This window comes from Pagrus pagrus, assembly GCF_965226575.1.
Source record: "Pagrus pagrus genome assembly, chromosome: 1".
NCBI lineage: Eukaryota > Metazoa > Chordata > Actinopteri > Spariformes > Sparidae > Pagrus > Pagrus pagrus.
The window spans coordinates 26,602,660-26,625,255 of record NC_140185.1 but is presented as its reverse complement, the minus strand read 5'-3'; the positions used below and the strand labels follow the sequence as shown (position 1 = coordinate 26,625,255).

The following is a 22,596-nucleotide window of genomic DNA, read 5'->3' as shown; positions in this document are numbered from 1 at the left end:
ATACCCTGTAAGTGCTAGTGGCCCTGACTTGTGGGATACGCATACTTTAAAAGTAGGACAAAAATGAAAAGGAAGAAGAAAGAGTGGGGAAAAGACATGAAGGCATGAAAACTGCATTAGGCGGTGGCAGCCAACACAGAGAGAAGGATGTGAATGATTCACGAGGCAAACGGATTAATAATGCAGGACTCCCTCTTTCCCTCCATCCCAGTGTCCCTCTTTCTCTCTCTCCCTCCCCTCCACTCCCTTTACCCTCTCCCTCCACCTTCTTGTGTATTTCTCCTTCATTCTTTTCTATCTACTGTATTCGCCCCTGATTTGTCCTCTTTGTTGTCAAGGCACTGACCTAACCAGTAGGGGGAGCTCTCCCCATCAAGCCTCTGCTGCTGTCTCCCACTTCCCCTCTATCCTCCCCTGCTGTGTGCAGGTTTCAGAGTGTGCACCAACTGTGAGCCTTTTCAAAAAACTGTTGTTTGATGAAGTAAAATAATTTCAGTGTGTTGCCCCTGACTCTTCCCAATGCCCCCGTTTGTAGATGTATGCCTGATGTAAAGTGTATGTCCACTCACCTGCCCCGACATCACCTGTAACCCCCATCAGTGCTCTTTCGCCTCTATACCTCATCACCCTCACCTAAGCCATGGGCAGAAATGACCTGGCCGCGGGAAATGATGACCTAATTTAATTGCAACACTGATGGCCCGTCAGGAGGCTTTTAATTACCTGCTCATGTTTCTCTCTCTCCCTCTCTCTCGCTCACTCACTCACTCACTCTCTCGGTCCTACAGGACAGAGCTCTAATGGGCAGCATAACCAGGCTATGTGACAATGCCATAGCCCTGGAATCATTCAAAGGCTCTGAGAGAGAGACCAACCCACTCTACAAAGATTACCATGGTAAGAACACACACACTCGCTTATCTTTCTGTCTCTTTCCCAACAAACACACACACATACACGCAGGCAGTGCATTAAGGCTGGGGCTGGGCTGTGGATGGAGGCAGGGCAGCCCCCTTGCAGGCCAGGCTGTCAGTGCACGTTAGTGTGCTGCTGCTCAATCAGACGTGCTCCTCAGTAGACAGGCCGGGGGGGATTCAGCTGCCACGCTGTACCCCCTCTCTCCCTCGCACCCTCACCCCCTCCATCCCCGCCTCCCCCACCCTCCAGCAGAGCCTCTCTCCCTCTCCCTCTCGCCTCGCCCCCTCTCCATCCCCAGTCCCATACCCCTGAGGCTCTGGAGCAGAGCAGACCAACACTGGGGAATCGATATTCTCACCATCACTCTCTCCTCCCCTCTGCCTCCATCTCTCTATCCCTCGCTCAATGTCTCCATGGCCAGCATGCTCTGCTAATAAATGGAGGGCAAGGCTTTCAGTAGGGGAAGAGGACACCGGTAAGGGACGGTCGGAGAGACGAAGAAAGAGGAGGAGGAGGAGGGGGTTGCAACATAGTTTGTCTCTGCTCTCCTAGTCCTCGCCATCACTTTTCCTCTATGGTTTTACCTCTCCCTCTTTCTACCGTTTGCTTCCCTCTTTTCTATCACTCTATCACACTCTTCACGCATAAAGGTCAGTTTAAGCGAGTGGGGTATTTTTAGCCATGCCTCTCGAACTCTCCCACTCACTCTTGCGCTTTTCCTCTCATTTCTCCTTTTCCTCCCCCACCTCGGGTTAGACAGCCCTGGTTGTGACAGATGAAGGGATGAAGAGTAAAAACATTCAATGGCATATTTTGGTTTCATCCAACAGCATGTTTTATTTAGATAACACATCGCAGTGATCACATTCCTCTGCATTGGAAAGGCAGGTGTCACGTAAACCCGTTCAACATGTTAGTGTTGTAGTGCGTCACTTTTTAAAAATAATTTAGTAAAAAAATGTTGTTTAGAATTTGCAATTAATATTATTTGAATTTCATGTTCAAGAATATATTATTTGCCCTCTGTTAAACCAGCAAGAGCAATTCTGGTCAGGTTATGAAATACATTTATGTGCATGATTGTTTTGATGTGTGTTCAAGAGTGCAAACGCATCTGGTACGAGTGTGAGAGTGCGTGCGGTTTGCGCGTGCGTGCGTGTTTGCGGCAGCAGTTCAGGGCTGCTCAAAGCATGCTGGGAAGCCTGTCACTGCAAATCAGGCAAGGGGAAATCACCCAAGTGCACAGAGGAGAGAACCCACCATCCCCCACTTTCTCTGTCTGTCTCCCTTTCTCCATTACTCCCTCGATCTCTTCTTTTCTCTCTCACGCTTATTTATACCACCCCACTTCTACAGTACTTTTTACAGTTTTATGAAACGTAACTTTGCGATTACAAGCAATGAGAAATGAAGACTTTCTCCAAACCTTATCCTTTGCAGGAATCCCTATCTTGTATGTTTGCTTTCTGTCCCTCATCACGCTAATGTGTCCTTTAATTGGCACATTTCCTTTACAGTACACAAATGCTCTAGCCTGTGGGGAAGAAAGAAGAGAGTAAGAATGTTGATAGATATCTCATAGCAAGTAATGTGTTTGGTATCTTTGTCTCACACTAACAGTGATGCATATTATTTCACTGCAATTCCACCATGTTTCTAGTTTCTGTCAGTGGAATTTACCATTCATTTGCATAGCTGAGCACAGTTTACCTCAAATCAATCAAGGAAAAGTTTTAGTTAGATATTCAGAACGGAAAAAACAGCTCCCCTCAGTCATCACAAAAGTTATTTGAATTTTACAAAAAATTGGAGACTGTGTCATAATTTGAATTTTTTTTTCCAATTGTTACTTAAATGGTAATTGCCTCATGTGTAAAACAGACAAAGACGTACATTTGCAAATGTATTTAACAAACAAATATCCATTCTTGAAGTCGGTGTGAGAAAACACTAAAATGCACCTCTACAAGAAAGCAATTTTCCCTCTAAACAGGTGTATTGAGTATAATAATTTAAGCTGAATTCTTGGGGTAGTTAGTAATTGATGGTAAATCTTGGTCATGTAATTTAGACGGAGTAAAAAAACACACTGAAGACCTGATCCTCTATAAATGTTACTCTTTTCACAAGACTTTAAAAAGAAATCACACTTGGTTGCTTTTTCTGTTGGCACATTTTAACACACAACAAGTACACTGTGGATAGGACTGGAATATCCTGCTTGTCCTTTTATTTAACGATCTGCTCTCACTGTCCTTAACAGGCCTCCTGTATGTACGTCAAGTCCCTCACCTGAACTGTCTGGCGAGTAAACTCCCTGACCACAAGGACCTGGCCTTCAAGCTGAAGAGAAAACAGTTCACTATTGAGGTACGTTGTCAAGGTTACTCAGCATACCCAGGGTGTCTTCATAAACAAAACATAGTGTTCAGTGGTTCTTCCACCCGCGTGTTTCTATTTTTAATGCCGACTCTCAGTTAGAATTTTTTGTTTTATTTTGTTGCCCCAATTTTATTCATCTAATGTGTTTTTTATAACTTGCCATGTAACCATTAACCTAAAACAAGAGCTGAATTTAGATACGAAGAAATTATTTATGAAGAAAGCCATTACATTTGTTACCATTCATCACGTTCATAGCAGTGTCGAAATTAAGTGTCGATGATAAAAGCCCCTCATGCAAGTTCTGCCAGCCTGTGTTTACTGTTGTCTGTTATCGGGTGTCAAAATCAAAGGTGAAGCTATTGATTATACACTGTGACTGCCACACCTGCTCCAGTGTAATGTCAAGAGGCAACAGAGTCAGAAAAATGTCTATATATCTTCATGAATATGCAATGAAAAAAATGGTGGCAGTTAGGTTCTTACATTTTGATATGCTAAAGAAGTATGAATTAATCACCAGTCATGATATTGCTGCATGGGCATGTCCCCAGCGATCCATGGTGGACCTCAACAAACAGGGTTGCATGATGAAAACCCTTTTAAGCCACCATAGCTCTCAAGGGAACAAGATATGTACAGATATGTACAGGAGGTGCTGCTTACTTTGTCTAGCAAGTCGCTGTTTTTTCACTCCCCAGCAGGCAACAGCAGTGACCTGTTATGATAAAGGAGGAGTAGACAGCGGCAATTCCTTAATCCAAAGTCATAATATATGCATCCATGTGTCCGCTAGAGTCCATTTTGCTCCAAATGTTATCCTCCCATGTTGAGGAGGGCCCACTTAGACTCTTATGTGGACGTCCAAGCAAACACTAAAACTTGGGACCATGCTGACTGTATGCATAGCTATCGCTAGGGCTCGACAAATACACATTTTCAGGGCCAATTCTGATATTAGAAAATTCCAATATTGATATATCAGCCGAAACACATATGCATGCATCTCACAAACACCCGGGTGGACACACTGATTTTTGCCTTTTCCAGGCACATGTTGAAGTTAAGGATGCTGGCTTGTAAATACTTTTCCATTCGTCTCTTTTCGAGCGGCACTTGAACATCGTTCAGTCGGCGTTGAGTTTGAAAGCAAAACTGAAGTAAAAGATATCAAAAAAGTAACCACTGGGACAGATCAGTACCCAAGTCCGGCAAGTTGGCAGCTGCATGGTCGATACCAGGCTTGTGCAAATCAAAACAAAGATGAGAAATGAGCAAGATGTCTCACTCCTTGGCTGATTCCATCATCAGATCCAAAATAAACAATGTGTCTACTTCAGAATGTTTTTAAGACTTTTTAAAACAAGTTTTTGTAGGTATATGATCTGATGTGATGATATGATGTTTTTCCAGCACATTTGCGACGAAGAACCCTATACACAAGGAAAAAAAACAGGAAGTAATGGAGTCGATCTCAAACCTGCGTTTAAAAAACCTGCATATACGCACTAATTTTAGTCTAAAAATGATGAAGTCTGATATCCAAAGGACCTCAGACTCATTGGAGTGAGGTCTGAGGGCAGAAATAAATAAATTATTTTCATTGCGCCTTATAGCTAAAAAACATTTGATTAGCTTTACCATTTTGGTCCTATATAGAGTATATAGGGCATATATGCAGCATAGGATTGTATGGGCTTTCCTCTTTCATTTTGATTTATGATTTCTCATCCCCTTTCTCTTTTTCTTCCTGTCAATGAAGCATCCATTTTGCATGTGTCACATCATCACTCTCACTCAGAGCAATCAATCTGTCACTGAACTACCACTCTAGACACAAATTAAGGGGCCCTCCTCTTAGCTCAGGCTCATGATTGGTCCTCATTACATTATCATTACCTTATCACACCCTCTGGTCCCTGGCTCTTAGTGAGTCCTATTGTCTCAGGCAGGAGGTGAGGGGGAGGAGAGGAATGCCCCCCTCTCCACATCCTACAGTCAACCCCATCTCATTTTCTGCCAGCCCTCACCATCTTTCTAACCCTTTCTCCTGTCTGCATTGGCCCGCTCCCTCCTCCTTTCTCTGACCCCCTGAATAGGCCACTCCAGTATAGATTTATAAGGTCTGTAAAAGTCGAGGTGGTTATCCTCAGTGGTCTTTTAATTAGGCCTCTGTATTGGGCAGGCCAGGGGGCCGAGGCCTAGACCATCCCTGTAGCTCTGTGGGGCCTGGACACTATGCCATATATCCCAGTAGCACATTGTAAAGTTCGAGCATTGTCTGCCTTCCTTGTTTAAGGAGCTTTATTGGAGTTTTTTGTTGAATGGTAACCATACTCGTGTATTGCCATTATACACATCAGAGTGATATTCACATAAATCTTTTCAAAATTCTAAAATGACCGTGATGGCTGACATGAGAGAGCACATAATATGAAATGTCAATCACAATTTTTGGCCATTACACGTTGCTATGTGTCAGGGAATTTCCCAGAGAACATTGTATCATATCACCAGTCATGCAGTAAATCAATCAAAACAGGGATTAGTCATTGTTGTACACTATTATGTTCCCATGTTGTGTTCTCTGGCATCATGATTGGCTGTCATTAATTTGTACATCACCTCAGATGGAGATGTCACAAAGGTATGAGTGCACGTTGGCTCTACGTCTCTTGTTGCAGGGGCATTAGTTTGTATCAGTATACCCGTGTATAAGTCTGCATGCAGGACTGCAGCTGCGCTCTCGACTACGTGGCTCATCGTATACTGTGTTTGACCTGTTGGTCAACTGCCTCGGTGGGCCACTGATTGACACATGAGATGATGATTGGATTCTCAGCCCAGTGTCTGAAGTGTGACAGCTCACACCATCCCTGCTAATCACCTCATTTACTCAAGCTACAGGACTCCTCTGCCCGGGGCCACATATTACAACATTCTCTTGCTGAGTTTTTTTGCACTGTCCTCGCAGTCTTTCTTCTCCCACACGTCCATTGTGGTAGTGAGAGACCTCCTCTCCTGCTGCTTTCAACTTTTGACTCCTTTTCTATAATTTAAATACAGAAAATCCAGCCTTGCTCTGTGTTATCATCTCTTTGGATTAATTTGTAATAGGATGGCGGTGACTGACAAGTGATTGACAGCACTAGCTTCTCACCTATTGGGTCAGGCAGCTACATGTCACCCCAACTGTGCATGGAGTCATGCTGGTAACTAATTTCTTAACTGCTGTGTGACTCATGCTCCTATCACCGAGCTCCTCAGGAACGCGGAAAAGTGTTTGTTTGCCAACACAAAGAGTTTTGTTTTGTCAATGATGACATTCTTCTTTTATTCAGTCATTTGTAATAATTTATTTGTCTTTATTAAAAACAAAGGTTTCCTACATGTATTCTTAACCCCACGCTCAGCGCAGTCACTCAGGTTCTGTTGGTTCCGTGATAAGGTTACCACAGTAACAGTTGACGTTTACAAGAGTTCAAGCTGCGGCTGATGAGCAGTTATTAGCCATGACGCCTGCAGCCAGAATTAACCCATGGCCCTGTCTGAGCAGGTAGGGGAGTGTTAGGTGTTTAGACAAGATTAACACATACTCATAGACACATACACAAACATTGCTGACTCCCACACATAGAGATATTGACATTCACGCAGCGGCACAAGCACATGCTTATTGAGAAAACACACGCATGCACACATGTGTCACGCTATGTGTGTGAGAACTTTCTCACTCAGTCATATTAAGCTGACACAGGCTTCTGTCACTAGTTTCACAATGCAAGATGCTTTGAAGATGAAGCTCTGAAGAATGCAGATGGCACGCAATTACATTCTCCTTACCTTTGGTTGACCCTTTAAACTGACAGGCAATGTGCCTGTGGGGAACTGGGGTGCCAGCAGCAGGTCACGGGGTCAAATACAGTATAAGACGGGGATTTGTGTCAAATTAGTCATCTCTTGGAGAGGCTATTTGGAGGTGTCTGTTGCACTGATGAGCTCTGTTGGATGGCTGTGTTGTCTGTAGACATGCTTAAAGGAAACGTGTGTAGTGTTGAGAACTTTCAGTTTTATTTAAATGATTTTCTTCTGTTTTTTGTGTCATTTAAGTCAATGGAGAGTGTCAGTGATAAGTGATGTAGATCCTGGGCCAGGGTCAAAGGAGTTATTGTTATTCACAGTTTCTGACTTATAAATACAATTCACACCAACATCCAAGCCAGAATTACAAATGGGGAAACAGCAAATTTTCTGAAAGCTTCTATATATCAGGCTTCATGCTGAATAAAGGCGAGTTCAAACCGACTTTACGCTGGCATGAAAAAATGCAGCCCCCTCATTTATCTCTGTCATCGCAGTGGGGGTACCAAACGCAAAGGGCTCTGCAAAAATCACAGGGTCGTCCAGAAAAGGCTCAATGCAGTGCAGCAGGCGGCCAAACAAACGTATGTGAGCACATGTTCCTTGTAGATTACTTTGTAATATAAACACTGTTTACCTCACATTTGCCACAGTGAAAGACAAAGCAATTGCCACAGTGATATTGCTAAAGTGAGTTGTAACAACCGGCCTTATTTTGAACTGTTTTGCAGTGTTTTGACATTGGATATGCCTTCAAACTCACAGGACTTTTACTCAAACTGGACTTTTCGTCCTCACCAGTGCAACCACTGGGCTGTTTTAACAGCCTGTTATCGGTCTGAATGACCACAAATAAGTGCCATTAAAAGGCTTTGCACTGTATTTATTAAGCCTCACACGACCACCTCTGCAATCTTACAAACATCTCGAGCTGTCCAATGACCTTCCATCCTACATCATAAGAATTTGGCACCAACCAGCTGAGTAAATTTTTAAGCTGATGTCGATGCTACTGAATAGAAGACTTTAGGAGAAGAGGAAGGCGAACTCAAAGAGTCCGAGGGAGGTGTGTAGAGTAGGTTAATGTTTCTTGGCATGTCCTCAAAACGTCTTTAAGACAACGCCTGTGTCTGCCCCCTGTTGAAGCCTGTGGGTGCCGAGGGAAGGGTGTTAATGGACCTATGTGAGGAACAGAGCGAAGGCTTGGAGAGGAGGGGGGAGGCATAAGCGGAGAGAAGCAGTTAAGTGATTCTCAGGTCAGGTCTAATTAAAATGAGGGCTTTTCCTCAGAGGCACCAAACCGTCTTATTGAGAGAGAAATAAAAAGGGAGGGAAAGAAAGAATTGTGGAATGCAGAATGAGTTAGACAGAGAGCCAGTCCTCAGGGCTTGTTTGTGTATTTGTTTATATGTTTGTTTGTATTCCATGCCTGGTCGTATATCTGCATCCCCATGTCTTGAATAATGCTTGGTACTAAAGATCAGAGAATGGCCAATGTTGAAAAGAACTCATATGGAGAAAGAACTGAACTGGGTCATTTAATATTTACTTCCATTAGTGGATCACAACGACTTTTCGCAGACTGTGAGTAAACTAAATACAGCAATAGGCTTATTGGGTGTCCTGAACCTATTATTGGCATAAAAAATGTTTTCTCCATACATCTGCCTGCGATTCCTACATCAGTCTTGGGAATCACGATCAGATGGGAATGGACCTTTTGGAATAATATTCCAATTGAATAATTTATACTTCCTCCCTTGGTGCACACCAGCCTCTGTCGCATTTTGGAATGAGGTGTGCTTATGGCCTGTGCGTGTATGACAAAGAGTGAGGGAGAGAGCCCGGTGCAGGCCAGTCTGTGGCACGCGATCGGACCCCACAGCTGAACAATATTCACAACATACATCAGATTTGCATCTATTATTTATCAGGGATTTTATCTATTCCGCAAATGTGCATGTGTGTTTGAAAAGGCCCAGCTTGTAAGGTCTCTATGCTGGGTCTTGGGTGTGTGGGGAGATCTGTCTGCAAATGTGTGCATGTTTTTTGGTTTGTTTGTTGACTACTTAAAGGTATGGAAGGCCTCATTCCCAGGTCCAATGCGATATTCCAACGCTTTGGGGTTAGAATTTCAGGCCAAATGCCAACCCAAAGCGTTGATATTTGACGATCTGGGAATGCGACTCAACAATCAACTATCTTTCTCCAGAACCGCCTTCCCTACCTTTAAATGCTGATCTTTGTTAAATGTACTGATTGAGAAAACAAAACCCATGTCACTAATGCCAAATGCAAAAAATATTTGCTTGAAGTGCAAATTTGGCCCTCTACAGTAGCTTGGTGATCTGATGTGAAGTCAAGGCGTGGAGGATGAGCTTGTTCTGACAAGGTCAAGGTTCAGAAATCATTAAGGACACTGGCTAAAACAGTCCCCAGTGAGTTTTTTGTATTGTCAAACGCCTAGGGGAAAAAAGTAGCAGCAGTTGTGTTTGCTGTAGTCGGGTCAAAGCTCAGTAAGAGAATATCTGGGACTTTGCCAAATGTGCTGCCCTCTATACTATATCAACACAATGCCGAAACGTTTCTTGCAAACAGGCAGTATTAAAGGAAAACAAAACAGGGCATATGTGCTCCTCCTGCCAGACTGAGTAAGAGTGTGGGCTGCCTGAACCCGCCCTGGAAGTGAAGCTGTTTCATCAGTGAGCAGTGAACCCTTAACATAGTCCATGCACCACTCAGCCCCCATCAGACTAGACTGGCTACATTGGACTCAGACCTGATTAAAGTAGCCCTAGTTGTCTTCAGCTCCCATTAGAGGGAAAGAGGGGAAAGAGGCTGTAGCTTACATGCCACCCTACATCCATGGGGTCTTGTGGTACTATAGGGTATGTGTGTTCAGAAAGGGTTACCATTAGCATAATGGTAGTGACTGGGGAACCATAGCCCCCCTGGTGCTGATAAACTGGGTCTTCACTGTATCCTTAGCTTCTGATTCATTTTATTGTTATCTCTAAGGTTTTAGACAATAGTGTCTGCATTTGCCTAAGGTCCATGCACTTTAGCACGAGTCTTAAAAACTGTTTGCAAGATTCATAAAAGGGTTCACTGTGAATCCTGTGTAAAAACTCTATTGTTTTTCCTCACAGTCAACCATAATTCACCAGTTTCTTTTGATCCTTGTTTGTACAAACTTAGGTGGACTTGGTTGTAAATAGAAACTCATTTTCAGGAGAGTGCATACCTCCACCACGGCCCAACAGTCCCCTTTTGTAGTCATTCATACATACCAGCTACCCAAGTACACCTGATTTTTTTTTTCATTAAGATCCATGCATTACTCTCCGAGACATTAATGAAAATACCCTATCTTGCAATGTTAAAGACGGTGAGAAACAAAAACCTGGAATTGTCCCTTTTTCCAGATCCACACCAAAAGTAAATGGGGTCTATTCAGGGCCTAGACCCATCCTCCATCCAAGTTTCTTAGAAAAGTTTTTGTGTGATTCTGCTGACAAAGCAACCAACCAACCAATGGTCAAGGCTAAAAACATGACCTCCTAGGCGGTGGTAATTAGTCATTCTGCAAATTCGACTACACGAAATAGAACATCTGCATTGTTTTTAAAAAATCTGCATGTTGGTATTTGAAAGTCAGGACATTCAAGTGCTCAAGACTCCAGATACTCTGCACTCTAAACAGTGTCCGTTCTAAAACTGCACCAACACAAAGTTTACGTTGTTATTGAGACTTGGCTAAACAGTGTCAAAAGGCAGAGGTTGTCCTCTTTTGCCTGATGTGATTCTAAACCAGATTTACTTCCAAACCAGCCAAATTGAAACCGTCCCCTCGCTGCTGTTGGTCCACGGAGAAAGTTAAAATTGCCACCATGGGCACAAACAGCTTCATGGTCGGAGTGGTTCAAAGGTGGAATGTTGATCCGGAGCAGGAGCATCAAACTCAGGAAGGCTCTCTGCTGGGTCCTAAAAATAACTTTCCCACACTCTCACTGCTCAGTGTCCTGGGGGGGTCAGGAGGAGGAGTGTGTGTATGTATTTTCTCTGTGTCTGCTCAGTGTTTATGTATGTTGTGCTGCTTGTAGTGTGGATACATTTGAAAACACAGATAATTTGACCGATTTTCACATTGTTTACTCAACATTTGTTTTCTAAAATAGTTAGGAGGGTAAAACTCAATTCCCAAGTGTCTGCGACTTTCTGGGATCACTTTTTATTGACAAATCATTTTTGTGTTTTATTAAATAGTTAATTACTCACATGGCTGTTACTAATGGTTCTTCCATGGCTGCTGCATTATGACCCTTGATAAAACTCTTATTTTGCTCTATAAATGTGCTCAAACTTGTCTCTCACTTTGCAGTAACTCGAGACTAAAGCTTTGGTCAGATTGCAGGAAAATCAGATTTGTCTCGCAAATCAGATCTTTAAGACAGGCTGTCCACACTATTATTTGAAAGTGATCGGATCTGATTTTCTGGTTCAGACATCGCCAACCTATTTGACATAGGCATGAGTAACTATGTACACCCATGGAATCATGACAAATCGGATCCATGATTTTGCCTGTCAAACAATCAAGTTCTCATTTTCTAATCTCAATTTATTTCAGCTTGACGGTCCACGGACTATCGTTTATTGTGTTGTCTCCCATACCGCTGTGCCAGTAGCAGCATGGATTCTGCTCAGCGTCTCTGATGATTCTGTGACTCTAGATTTGTTGTAAGAGACTCGCGTTGCCACCTCCCAATGTGGTTTGGATCTGGTTTGCAAAAATCACATTTCATGTGGTTTTTTGCCGTCTGGAATAAACCTGGATATGCCAAGAAATGGTATAAATGGCAGAAAAGTAGTACTATCTTTGTCTGTCCACATAAAGAGACATTTTTATTGTTAAGAGTCCATCTTTTCTGGACCACTCACAACAGAATTTGTGTGCTTACTTCATTCATCTGTTTGCATCACAAAAAAGTAGGCTTAGAGATGCCAGATTAGTTGGACACTTAGCCTTTTACCAAATGCTTCTGTCAGCTATCCCTCAATAAGTCTTTGCTTGGCGAAAACAAATTGGGTCTCTTGATCCTCCTTCTTTCTCTTTATCTCCAAGCACACCATAAAGGCATTTGTTTCAGCTAATCATGGGAGCTACTTAACCCCTGCTACTGTGAATATGGTTGTATTTAAAAAGGATTCACCCAATAGTCAACACCGAGTTATTTAAAGTGGTGTTGGCCATTGAGAGAAGTTGGCCGTCCGCTGAATGTAGCGGCGCTCATGAATTTTATGAGGGCAAGTGTCGCTGTCCTTCAGAGTTCACAGGTGGCTATTGAAAGGCCTGGCCAGATGATGGAGGATAGTTAGGACACACATAGAGCCCTGAATAGACTTTAATTACACTCAGCAGATGAGTCAGAAGGCCATTCGAAGGACAAGCCGCACTTCAAAAGGCAAGTTAGAGGGCAAGGTGATGGCACCCTATCAAAAATGTTGCGACCCCATCCATGAATTAGGGTGCATGCGTGAGTCAGTGGTCTTGTGTTTATGCAGCAAAAATAGAACAATTTTCTGTGTGCATTCACATTTTGTGTGTGTGCGCTACCTAACACACACACATACACACACACACACACACACACACACACACACACACACACACACACACACACACACACACACACACGTGAATGTGTGAAGGTGGGGGGAGGCACTGGGTGGGAGAATACTCCAGTGTGTGGCTTAACCAAACTTTCCTTTTGTCCCCAACAATGATGAGTGATGATGAGTGACAGGGGTGTTAGGAGTGGGATCTGGGGAACAGAATGCGCCTAAGCAGTGCTCACCCAAACTCACACAAAAGGCAGCAAAAGGTCAAATCTGAGGCAAGCGTCTTATCCACTGGCATATAATATTGCAGCATGTTATGCGTCACATAATTAGCTAAAAACATTTCATGCCTCTTAACTGTGCTCGGACTGACATGCCGGTATTATTTATTTAATGCCGTTTCACTGACACCATGGACGTGATTTTAAAAATGACTTTGAAATCTTTTTTGAAGTATACAAATCCTGGCAGTTATTGATTATCAAAAGCGTTTCTTCTGGGAGACTCATCCCACTGAGCCCCTGAAATGCCTCTCGCCTTTTCTTTGCCCTCATTTTAACCTTGAGACGCTCTCTCTCTCTATCTCTCTCCCTCTCTCTCTCAACACTTCCTTTTATTAATCCAACCCAAATGCATATCAGTGTATCCCCTCACTCTGAAGCAAGTAAGAAAACATGCACAGTTGTCCTTTTGTTACGCAAAATCCATACATTCTGCTTACACAGCCCAACTCCACACACAGAAACCCCTCCCTTTACCCCCGCACACACATTATGCCCCACCGCTAGCCAGGGATGAGGAGGACTTGCGTGCAAGTGTTTCCCAGGAGGCAGTTGTAGACTGAGGGTTCTGAGGCCCGGGGATGGCTCTAGATGGCGGTTAGCGAGGAACCAGTATTTTTTTTTTTTTTTGCCTGCTCTCCTCCTACCCCTCCCCCTTTCTGAGCTCAGGCAGTGATCGTAATGGGGGGTGACAGCTCACCTCTCCCTAGCGTGCCTACGGTCCTCGGAGCGTTAGACCCCCCCGCGTAACCCCACCGCCAACCTCCCCCCCAAGTCCCGGAAGGCCACAAAGGTTACTCCATATGTTAGTCTGAGGATTCTTATGAATCTTTTTTTTTTTTTCCTCAGACAAGTATATTTCATGTCAAGTCTAGAATAATTTGAATGAATCAAATCAAATCAGGTATCTTTGAGCATGATCCCCTCATCATAAATATATTTGCCCTGTGTTGAGTCTCTTTCATTGTTTTATTTATTTATTTATTTATTTTGCTCTGTCATCCTCTACCTCCTGTTCTTCTATTTGAGTTGCGAATCAGTGGTGTGAAAAGATCCAGGGCCTGGAGTTCCACATCTATTAAAGGCTTCATGTTTGGAGAGGGAAGTGATCTGATGGCCTGATGTTGTACGCTCACTTAGACAGACTGTTTGTATGGGGACGTCATGTGCGCTTGCTTCATCACCCACTCTGAATGCGAGTGTGTGCATGCATGTGTGTGTGTGTGTATCTGTGTGCATGTGTGAGCATGCATTTTAATCCTGGTAGTGTATCCTTAAATGCCTTTGGAATAAGTCTCCTAAACATTGTTTTATTACTTAATTTGAGAAAAAGCAAAACAACCATACACCTCAGCTTAATTGCTGAGATCAAAAAGTTTGAAGAGCTTCTGTTTTGTTTGTTCGCTCAAAGGTGTGATGGGAATATTTTATGTCTCTGTTGCAAAGTTTAAAGAAGAGCAACTTCATTTGCTCATATCAGAAATAACCTGCTTACCTCAGCAAGAGGAAAGATCCCACTGAACGTCCCTCTCTAGATGAATCTCATAGGACATGAAAGTTAACAACTTCCTTTGATGCACATCCTTAAAAACACTCTGACATTCAGCAGTCATCGTTTGAGCTTTCTGCATCAGCAGAAGTCTTGCAAGGAGACGGGAGATGTAATGCACAAAATTATAATTAAATCAGTACAGTGAATTTCTCGCACCCCTCAATAGATAACACTTCTTGGTGTGTGTGTGTGTGTGTGTGTGTGTGTGTGTGTGTGTGTGTGTGTGTGTGTGTGTGTGTGTGTGTGTGTGTGTGTGTGTGTGTGTGTGTGTGTGCGTAACTTTGAGTCTTTGCTAGAGTGTTAATGCGTGTGCAAGTCTTGAATAACCGGCAAGTGAAATTGTATAATGAGTAGTGTGTGCATTGAGAGAAGGGGTTTGCGTGCTTAGATGGGCGAGGAATGGCGCACAAAAGCATGTGTAGTGGTGAATATTAGAGTAGGCAGAGTGTTAGCAAGGTCACTCTGTGTACAGAAGGAAGTGCTTTCCCATTTCAAACTCACTCGCGCTCCCTCTCACTCTTTCTTTTGTCAGAGGCTCCCTGCCTCTTCTCCTCTTTTTTTAATCATAGTGAGCTTTTTAAGAGTGATGTTCTCCCTACATTTAGGGCCCTTATCCCAACTGAACAGCCTTCACATTCACCCTTTTCACCTCATTTGCTGCCAGTCACAAATTTATAAGCTGGTGCCTTTTTTAAGATGTTGTAATCAGTGTGAACTAAAGCAGGGGGAAGCTAAATTCAACCTCATTTGGAGGTTTAGCAAAAAAAATAAAATAAAAAAAAGATAGGCCATCTCATTTGGATGGTCGGACAGAAGTGCAAAGACACAGCAGCGCTGCTGTGGGAATCAATCTGTGATGTTAGAATATGCAAGATAAGTGCCAAAGGGGGTGTGTGCAGCTTCCCGGCATCCTCTCCAAACACCCTGCAGGCTAAAGTGGAATCCCAGACCCGCCCCACATATCACCCCATTTTGCACGTTCCCTGGTCAATATTTTTGCGTGTTCTTGCAAAACTTTGCAGCTCTTTCATTTGAAGGTCCGCTGTGTACGATTTAGGGAGATGTATTGGCAGAAATGGAATATAAAATTCATAATTCTGTTTTCTTTAGTGTAAAATCGCCTGAAAGAAGAATCGTTGTGCTTTGGTTACCTTAGAATGAGCGTTTAGGCTAGGCTGAATCCTCCTGTGACGTGTTCACTGTCATCACATCAAGTCTGTAAGGGCTTGAGACTGCAAGGCTAATACAAGCCACTGATAGACAGACCTAAAGACTACAAAATAAAATGCATTTTGATTGCTTCTGCAGCCTTCATGTCGACATGTTTCTGTATCATGATGTGGTTGACTATTATTTCTAGAGCACACAATTCAATGTATTAATAACGTTTTAAACATTCATAGCAAGTTCTACTTCTCGTCCGTATTGTAATGACTTGTGGGTCGTGAAATCAGTGAAGTCTGTTTGAGGGCCCTTGTGGACCGGATTAATTGTGGGTTCAGCACCTGCATACTTCCTGCGAACACGCCCACAAAGTCTGCATGTCTGCAAGTGTGGTAAAGTCCAGACATTTGGATGCATCCAGTAGCCCAGAACAGACAAAGCAAACACTGGCTTTAAAGTGGGCCTTTTGTGTTATTTGCAGCCAACGAAGGGGAGGGTGAGTGAGGGGTATTCAGTTGGTTGCAATCTCGCCACTAGAAACCACTTAATCCTATACACTGGACCTTGAGATAATCATCTTTTTGTACCTGTTTTTATAGTATTTTTCATGTGTTATTGTAATTTTAGTATTTTATGCTCCTTGACTTTTCACATACTTTTTATTGTTATGGACCAATTTACCAAGGCAGATTCCTTGTATGTGAAAACCTACTTTTTTTGTTAGCCAAAGGAGCTTTCTATCTTTTCTCAATGTGGTGCCCAAGTGCATCGCCACGTCTGGCCTTAATGGCAGCCTACATATCAGAGAGGAGGCACTGGCCTGGTGTAATCTGACTTGTCTTAATTACAGGCAGTATCCAGTAATAGGCTGCTTCCATAGATATCAGCCATTAGAGCAGTGTCTCTGACGGGAGAGGCTTGATTGGCTACGAGGTAGGTGATAAAGAAGCCATGCCTCATTTACCTCCAATTTTTTGTTCACACATCCCTGTATTAAAGTCAAGCGTGAAGATGGCAAAGGACTGTGTTAAACTGATTTATGTGCTCTCCTATGTGGTGGTAGCTAATCTGCTCCTCCTGATTGCATTGTCAGCAATCAGTGCTCTGCTCTACAAGTAAATGATTTCACTGGATGGAAGTTGTTTCAGCAAAGTTTCTGTGCTGAAGTTTTCATTAAACGCTGCCTTTTCTGGACTAATTAAAAATTGATATCAGTCAGGGATTACGTTTCTGTTGTGGGTGTATAAAAGGACCCGGCCCAGGCCTGAGGCTCATCTGATTTCACTTCCAAAACCTCAGACCAGCAGCTCTTGTCTGCTAATTGAACTAAACCACAACAAGCGTCCTCAAATAGACTTTACAAACTTGAACAAGAAGCTCTTCTTTCAGCAGACTTTTAACTGGCTCCGCTCAACTATCTGCACTCGTCTGCCTTTCTTCACACCCTCTGACCAACTCATTGTCTGCTGTGCTTGAGGTTGAGCTTGGACGTTATGATTTACATTGATGAAAACGATGACTTGAACGATATTGATGATACATTCACAATCCTTCCATCTCGCCAATTCACTTTGCTTTTGTCAGCAGCACCAGAGCAGCATGTGATCCGATGACATGATATGTTTGAGTAATTCCACAGACGGCTTCACCATCCATTTCAAATGCCATAAAACAAAGTCAAACCATTAAGGATAATATACCCATTATTAGTATGGAAATTAGAAATGGAACGCCATAGAGTACTGAAAGCTTGTCACTTGAGTGACAGTTAAAGACACTCCTGGTTCAGTGCACTGTATTTAAGATATGTTTGATGTTTTTCAAACTCCATATTTGGCGTATTATTCTCGGGTGGCAGCTCACACCTTGTTGGTATTTAAGACAGATTTCGACGGATATTACCGGATTGTGGCGGCGGTTGCATTTAAGGGTGCAGCTCCCTCATAACAGGGAGGTGTCGTCTGCTGACAGATCACTGTCTGGATGAGAGAGCACAGCAGCATCCCACCTCATTACCGTAGCAACACACTAACCGAGGGACCGACACACTGCTCTCTGTGATTAAGATGTAAATTTCCTCTAATTGGAATGTAAATTCATACATTTATATGAAGACGTCAGCTGTCAGATTGCAATATTGTGTCCTTTTTTCTCCCTCTCCCCTGTTCCCCAAGCAGGGAGTAGGTGCCTGTAATCTGTATCATACTCCCGCAGCCCATCCTGGGACTTGCCGTTTGTTTAATGTCGGGCCCATTGTCCTGCATCCAGCCCGTCATTGTAATGCTTCCCATTCATGTTTCTATGTTTTGTTGCAGTCTGATTTGCTCTCGCTACCTGTGTTTGTTCCTCCATGCATGGCTGAGCCGTCAGGGCTTTGGGGACGGGGAGAGACTTTGAGACGGGGGGCTGGGGTCATTGGGTGGCCGTATTTTGTGTGTGCATCGATTACTTCTGCTGAATGTTCCTCAATGCAAATAAGTCTGCCACTTTGAGAGGAAGCACATGTATCTGAAGTAATTAATTTTACCCTTGAATGCCAGCTGTGGTGTTGGTGTGATGTGTTCCAAATTGAGCCTTCTCACCAAAAAGGTGTTAATTTAGGGATTTGGCAGATGAAGTAAGTGTGTTTGCCAACATATATGGCCCATATAACTGGGATGCATCGTTTTTGTCCTGCTAATTCTGAGATTGTGACTTCATGTGGGGTTGTAAGACTACATTGTGATATGCCACATTGACCCAATTGCTTTTAAATTGCCGCCACTCAAATGTTGCAGTAAGTTTTGTCTAAGTTGTGTCATTGTGTGGCTGCCTATTCAGAGGGGCTCTTGAATGGATGGATGGACAGATGACAAGCGTTTACAATGTGTGTTAATAGTGTTAAAAATGTTAATCTGCTTTAAAATAACCCTCTCAAGTTTCCATCTATTTTGTGCATCTTTTCCAACAGTTTTAAACATTTGTCCCCCTCATTGATGGAAGAAAAAAGAAAAAGGTATTCCTATTTGTATAGTTAGTATCTATATGTAGGATGCGTTATTTCTGTGCAACTTGGCAGTTTAAACATTTACCACCTCAGACAGGATTCTAATCCTGTTTTCACACAACAAGCTTTGCAAATACCTGTTTCAACAGGTCATGAACTGAACTTATCAGCATGTGTAAAAGAACAACAAAATGTCACACCTGGTATGCTTACAGAGAAGTAAGCCAAATGAGGAAGTAGAAGACAGCAAAGAGTTTAAAAATGCTTTTCTGTAGAGATGTCTTATTTTCCTTATTAGCATCACTAATATTATTTACACCCAATATCAATTGATTTATTTTGGGTCGCAAAACTTGTCTGGTTTGTGCTGTGACTGTTCAAGCTGGGTTCACATTACAACAAATCTGATTGGCCAAGCCAGTATATTAAATGAATATGTCACATTATGTTAAGAGTCCTCTGCATTGACACACATAGGAAAGTGCCCTAATAAAAATACAGATTTATAGGAATCCATTATGTGCATTATTGTAAGTTATGGTAAGGTGTCACAGGCCAAACAAAGAGAGAAAGTGTGTTCATAACATTGAACCAAAGCCTCATTTGTATTTTGCATATATGGTAGTTTATATTTACAAACACTGAGACACGGAGTTCATCATGAGTGAGTAAAATCATTTGGCTGGCGTGCCGGCTCTTGCCCAGCAGACATGTTTTGATGAATACAAACAAAAGGCGATATCCTTTTTGTATGATTGTGGGTTGAACAGATCATCACGCATATCTGGGTGTGTACTCGAGGATCCTGCATATCTCCTGTACATTCCTCTCAGGCACAGGTAGTGTGTGAATCCTCACAGGTCACGCAAACCTTCCTACGAAGAAGGTTCGGTTGCAGGAGTTGCCGGGGCATTTGTGCCCTTTTTCACACGCTTTCTGAGAAAGCGATCGTGCCGATATATTGAAATGTGTTTTTGTATGCATGCCTGCCTACAGACCTTAATCAAATAAAAACAAAGCTTAAAGACAATGTGATGTGTTCACAGTGTATCAGTGTTTGTGAAAAGTGCTGCAGGGTTTAACAACGGCATGTGTAGGTGTTGCAGGGCGCAGTAATTTAAAAACACTGGAGCTCTCCTGAGGAACCTCTCGGCCACGTGTAGCAGCAACGAAGAAGAGCAAAAGGATGAAGGGACCTTTTATTTTTAGTTTCAGTTGCAGGTCAGACAAGCTGAACCTTTGTAAAAGACACCGTGGTTAATAAAAGGCCAATAGGTCTTCACAGACCTGGCCTGTTGTGTTGCAATCGACAAAGCCTGAGATTCCCATGCAGTCTGATTCCAGCTGAGGGTTGAGCTGTACACCAGGAATCCTGATTATGTTGCCTTAGCAGTTCAATGCTACTCCACCCACCTGTGGCACCAGACCTGTGTGGCTTGCCCTACCTCTCTTAACCCTCCATCAGGAAGGAATCCTAATAAACCTGCTCCTTTCACTTCCATTTCATCCATCACCCTCTGTTTATTACATGGAATCAACAGCGTGGAAAAGTGACACGTTCCCAGCCGTTGTTTCTGTTAACCAGGAATCTGCCTCTGGTCAAGTGAACCGGTTGACTCTGGTCATGTGGGTTTTTCTCAAGAATGGGATGTGCTCGTTCATCGTGGTGACTGGAGAGCTGCCTAGTAGTTACATGCTGATGCACCCCTCTTACACGCCATACTCAGTGACTTACCGTTCCACCCATCACCTGACTGTTCAGGTGTCAGAGAAGGAAGTGAATCATCTCCTTTGCCTTTAGGTGACAACATAAAAGGTGGTTCACTTACTGTACGTGTTGCTCCTTGATAGAGATTTATAATTTCACATATTCAGGACCTTTATTCATTTGAGTCTTTTTAAGATTTTAATGGTTAGGGGTGGGCATAATAACCTAAAAGGATATTTCACTCCAACGTTATTCTACCTTTTTTGGCAGTATAAGGGAATATCTCAAGAAAGACAAAATTTAAAAAATGTCATATATGTTTTGGAAGGAGCTGCCTGTCCGATAATGCAAGTAAATAAGTAAAGAAAATGAGATGTATTCTCAGACAAGAGGGAAGGGTTAGACATCTCAACCACATTTATTTGGCCCCAAGTATATTTATGCTGTAAGTGCTATAGTCAGTGTACGACGGGGCTTGTCTTTCCACATTTACATATGCCAGCAGGCAAACATACGAGCGAGGATCATGGAGCAGAAAAAGTTTTCATGTAATACTAACACAGAGTAAAGTTCCAAAGTAAAATGGTTAGCACAGACAAGAATTTACCAGTTGCTGTGTGGAAATTTCCTCTGGGTCGTCACTTCCTCGGATTGGGTGGAGTAGATGAAGACGCTGGTGTTGGCTCTTGCAGACAAAAACAGAGAAATTGGGCTGGTATTGCTCCCCTTCCACTTGTTTATGTCACCGAAGTCGGGGTTAGAGATGGAAAAGATGATTAGATGTAACTCACGTTCTATGAGAAGAGTGTTTAGCTCTCTAACCTCATGTTATCGCAGTCGCAGTAAAGCACATTCGTTTTAATATGCTAAAACATTTATCACGGCACTGACGTTATTGCAAAACCCACAAAGCACTACATGACACCAGTGATGGTGATGAAACTGGTTTACCGCTCACCCCTGTTAATGATGATAACATTTTATGAAGCCTCTCACTTTATTTCCTTAGGCTACATCCACACTTACAAGTTTTTGTTTTAAAATGCTTTGTTATCAAACCCCTGAATTTAAAAACGCTGCTGTCTCTGTTTAATTTTGGAAACTCTGGGATTGCATTTTGATGTAGATGGTCGGAAACAGAGACTCAGAAATGCATGTTTCCCCCCCGATTGGGTCTTACCAGTCACAACATGCCCTTCCCTGATTCATCATGAACGTACGACATCAGCCTTGACTATTAGTGTTAAATTCAACATGGAGAGCAAAATTACAGGTGTTGATGACCTCGTTGTTTATGCTAGAAGCTGTCTTTTTTTTTTTCTTCTTGCCATTCCTGTCCTACATACATATTGATATATCTGTAACAGTGCTAAAACCCTCAGAGATCTATTTAGTTTTAGAACATTTATTTATTTATTTTTTATGCATAAGTGTTGACGTAGCCTTAGACCTCTTTTGCAACACACTACCACATGACTAACCAGGGTTGGCTCACCAGTCACAGAACAGACATACAAGAGGAGAGGTAAAAAAGAAATTGGGTGAGAGACAGAAAGAGAAAGAGAGAGAGAGACCATTTTGTCCCCCAGGTATGACAGAGTCACTCATGCAGAAAGATCCCACATGGAGGGAGGTGGTAGAGAGGGTGGGTGGGGGGGGCATGAAGGAACTCTTGGCTTCCTCTCCTCGTTCGTACCCCCCCTTCCCTGAAAACACATCTGTCTTCTTTTCTCTGCCACACACCTTTTTCTGCATCCTTCGCTCACCTTCTCACTCCGGTAACAGAGACTCTTCGCCGTTAACAGCTTCAAATGTTTCCTCATAGATCGGCCAGAAAGTTTATTTCTTCAGAGCCCTTCTTGTCACATTCTGTGCCAGCTGCAATATTTTGTCAAAACTTTCTAGGGATCGAGCTCTTTGGCTGCCAGGTCGTTCTCTTTTTAGCCAATGTTCTTTGGCCTTCGGATGCACTGCTGTTAACCGTTACCCCGAGCGGTCCGTCTTACATGCAAATATGTGTCGGCGCTACAGCGATCACCATTTTAGTCCGCGGCAGAGCTATCTCATGGCTGCATGCATTAAAACAATTAAACTTTGCCCCTCCCCCGCCACAACAATCATT

At 43.0% G+C, this 22,596-nt stretch overlaps 1 protein-coding gene across 1 annotated transcript in view; it reads left to right on the top strand.

Moving 5' to 3' along the window:
- Positions 1-22,596, top strand: part of elp4 (elongator acetyltransferase complex subunit 4) — a 55,768-nt gene that overhangs the window by 19,465 nt on the left and 13,707 nt on the right. Inside the window, exons 8-9 of the mRNA XM_084352251.1 lie at positions 789-897; positions 3,182-3,288. Coding sequence (XP_084208377.1) covers positions 789-897; positions 3,182-3,288 — 216 coding nt within the window. The remainder of the gene's footprint in view (positions 1-788; positions 898-3,181; positions 3,289-22,596) is intronic.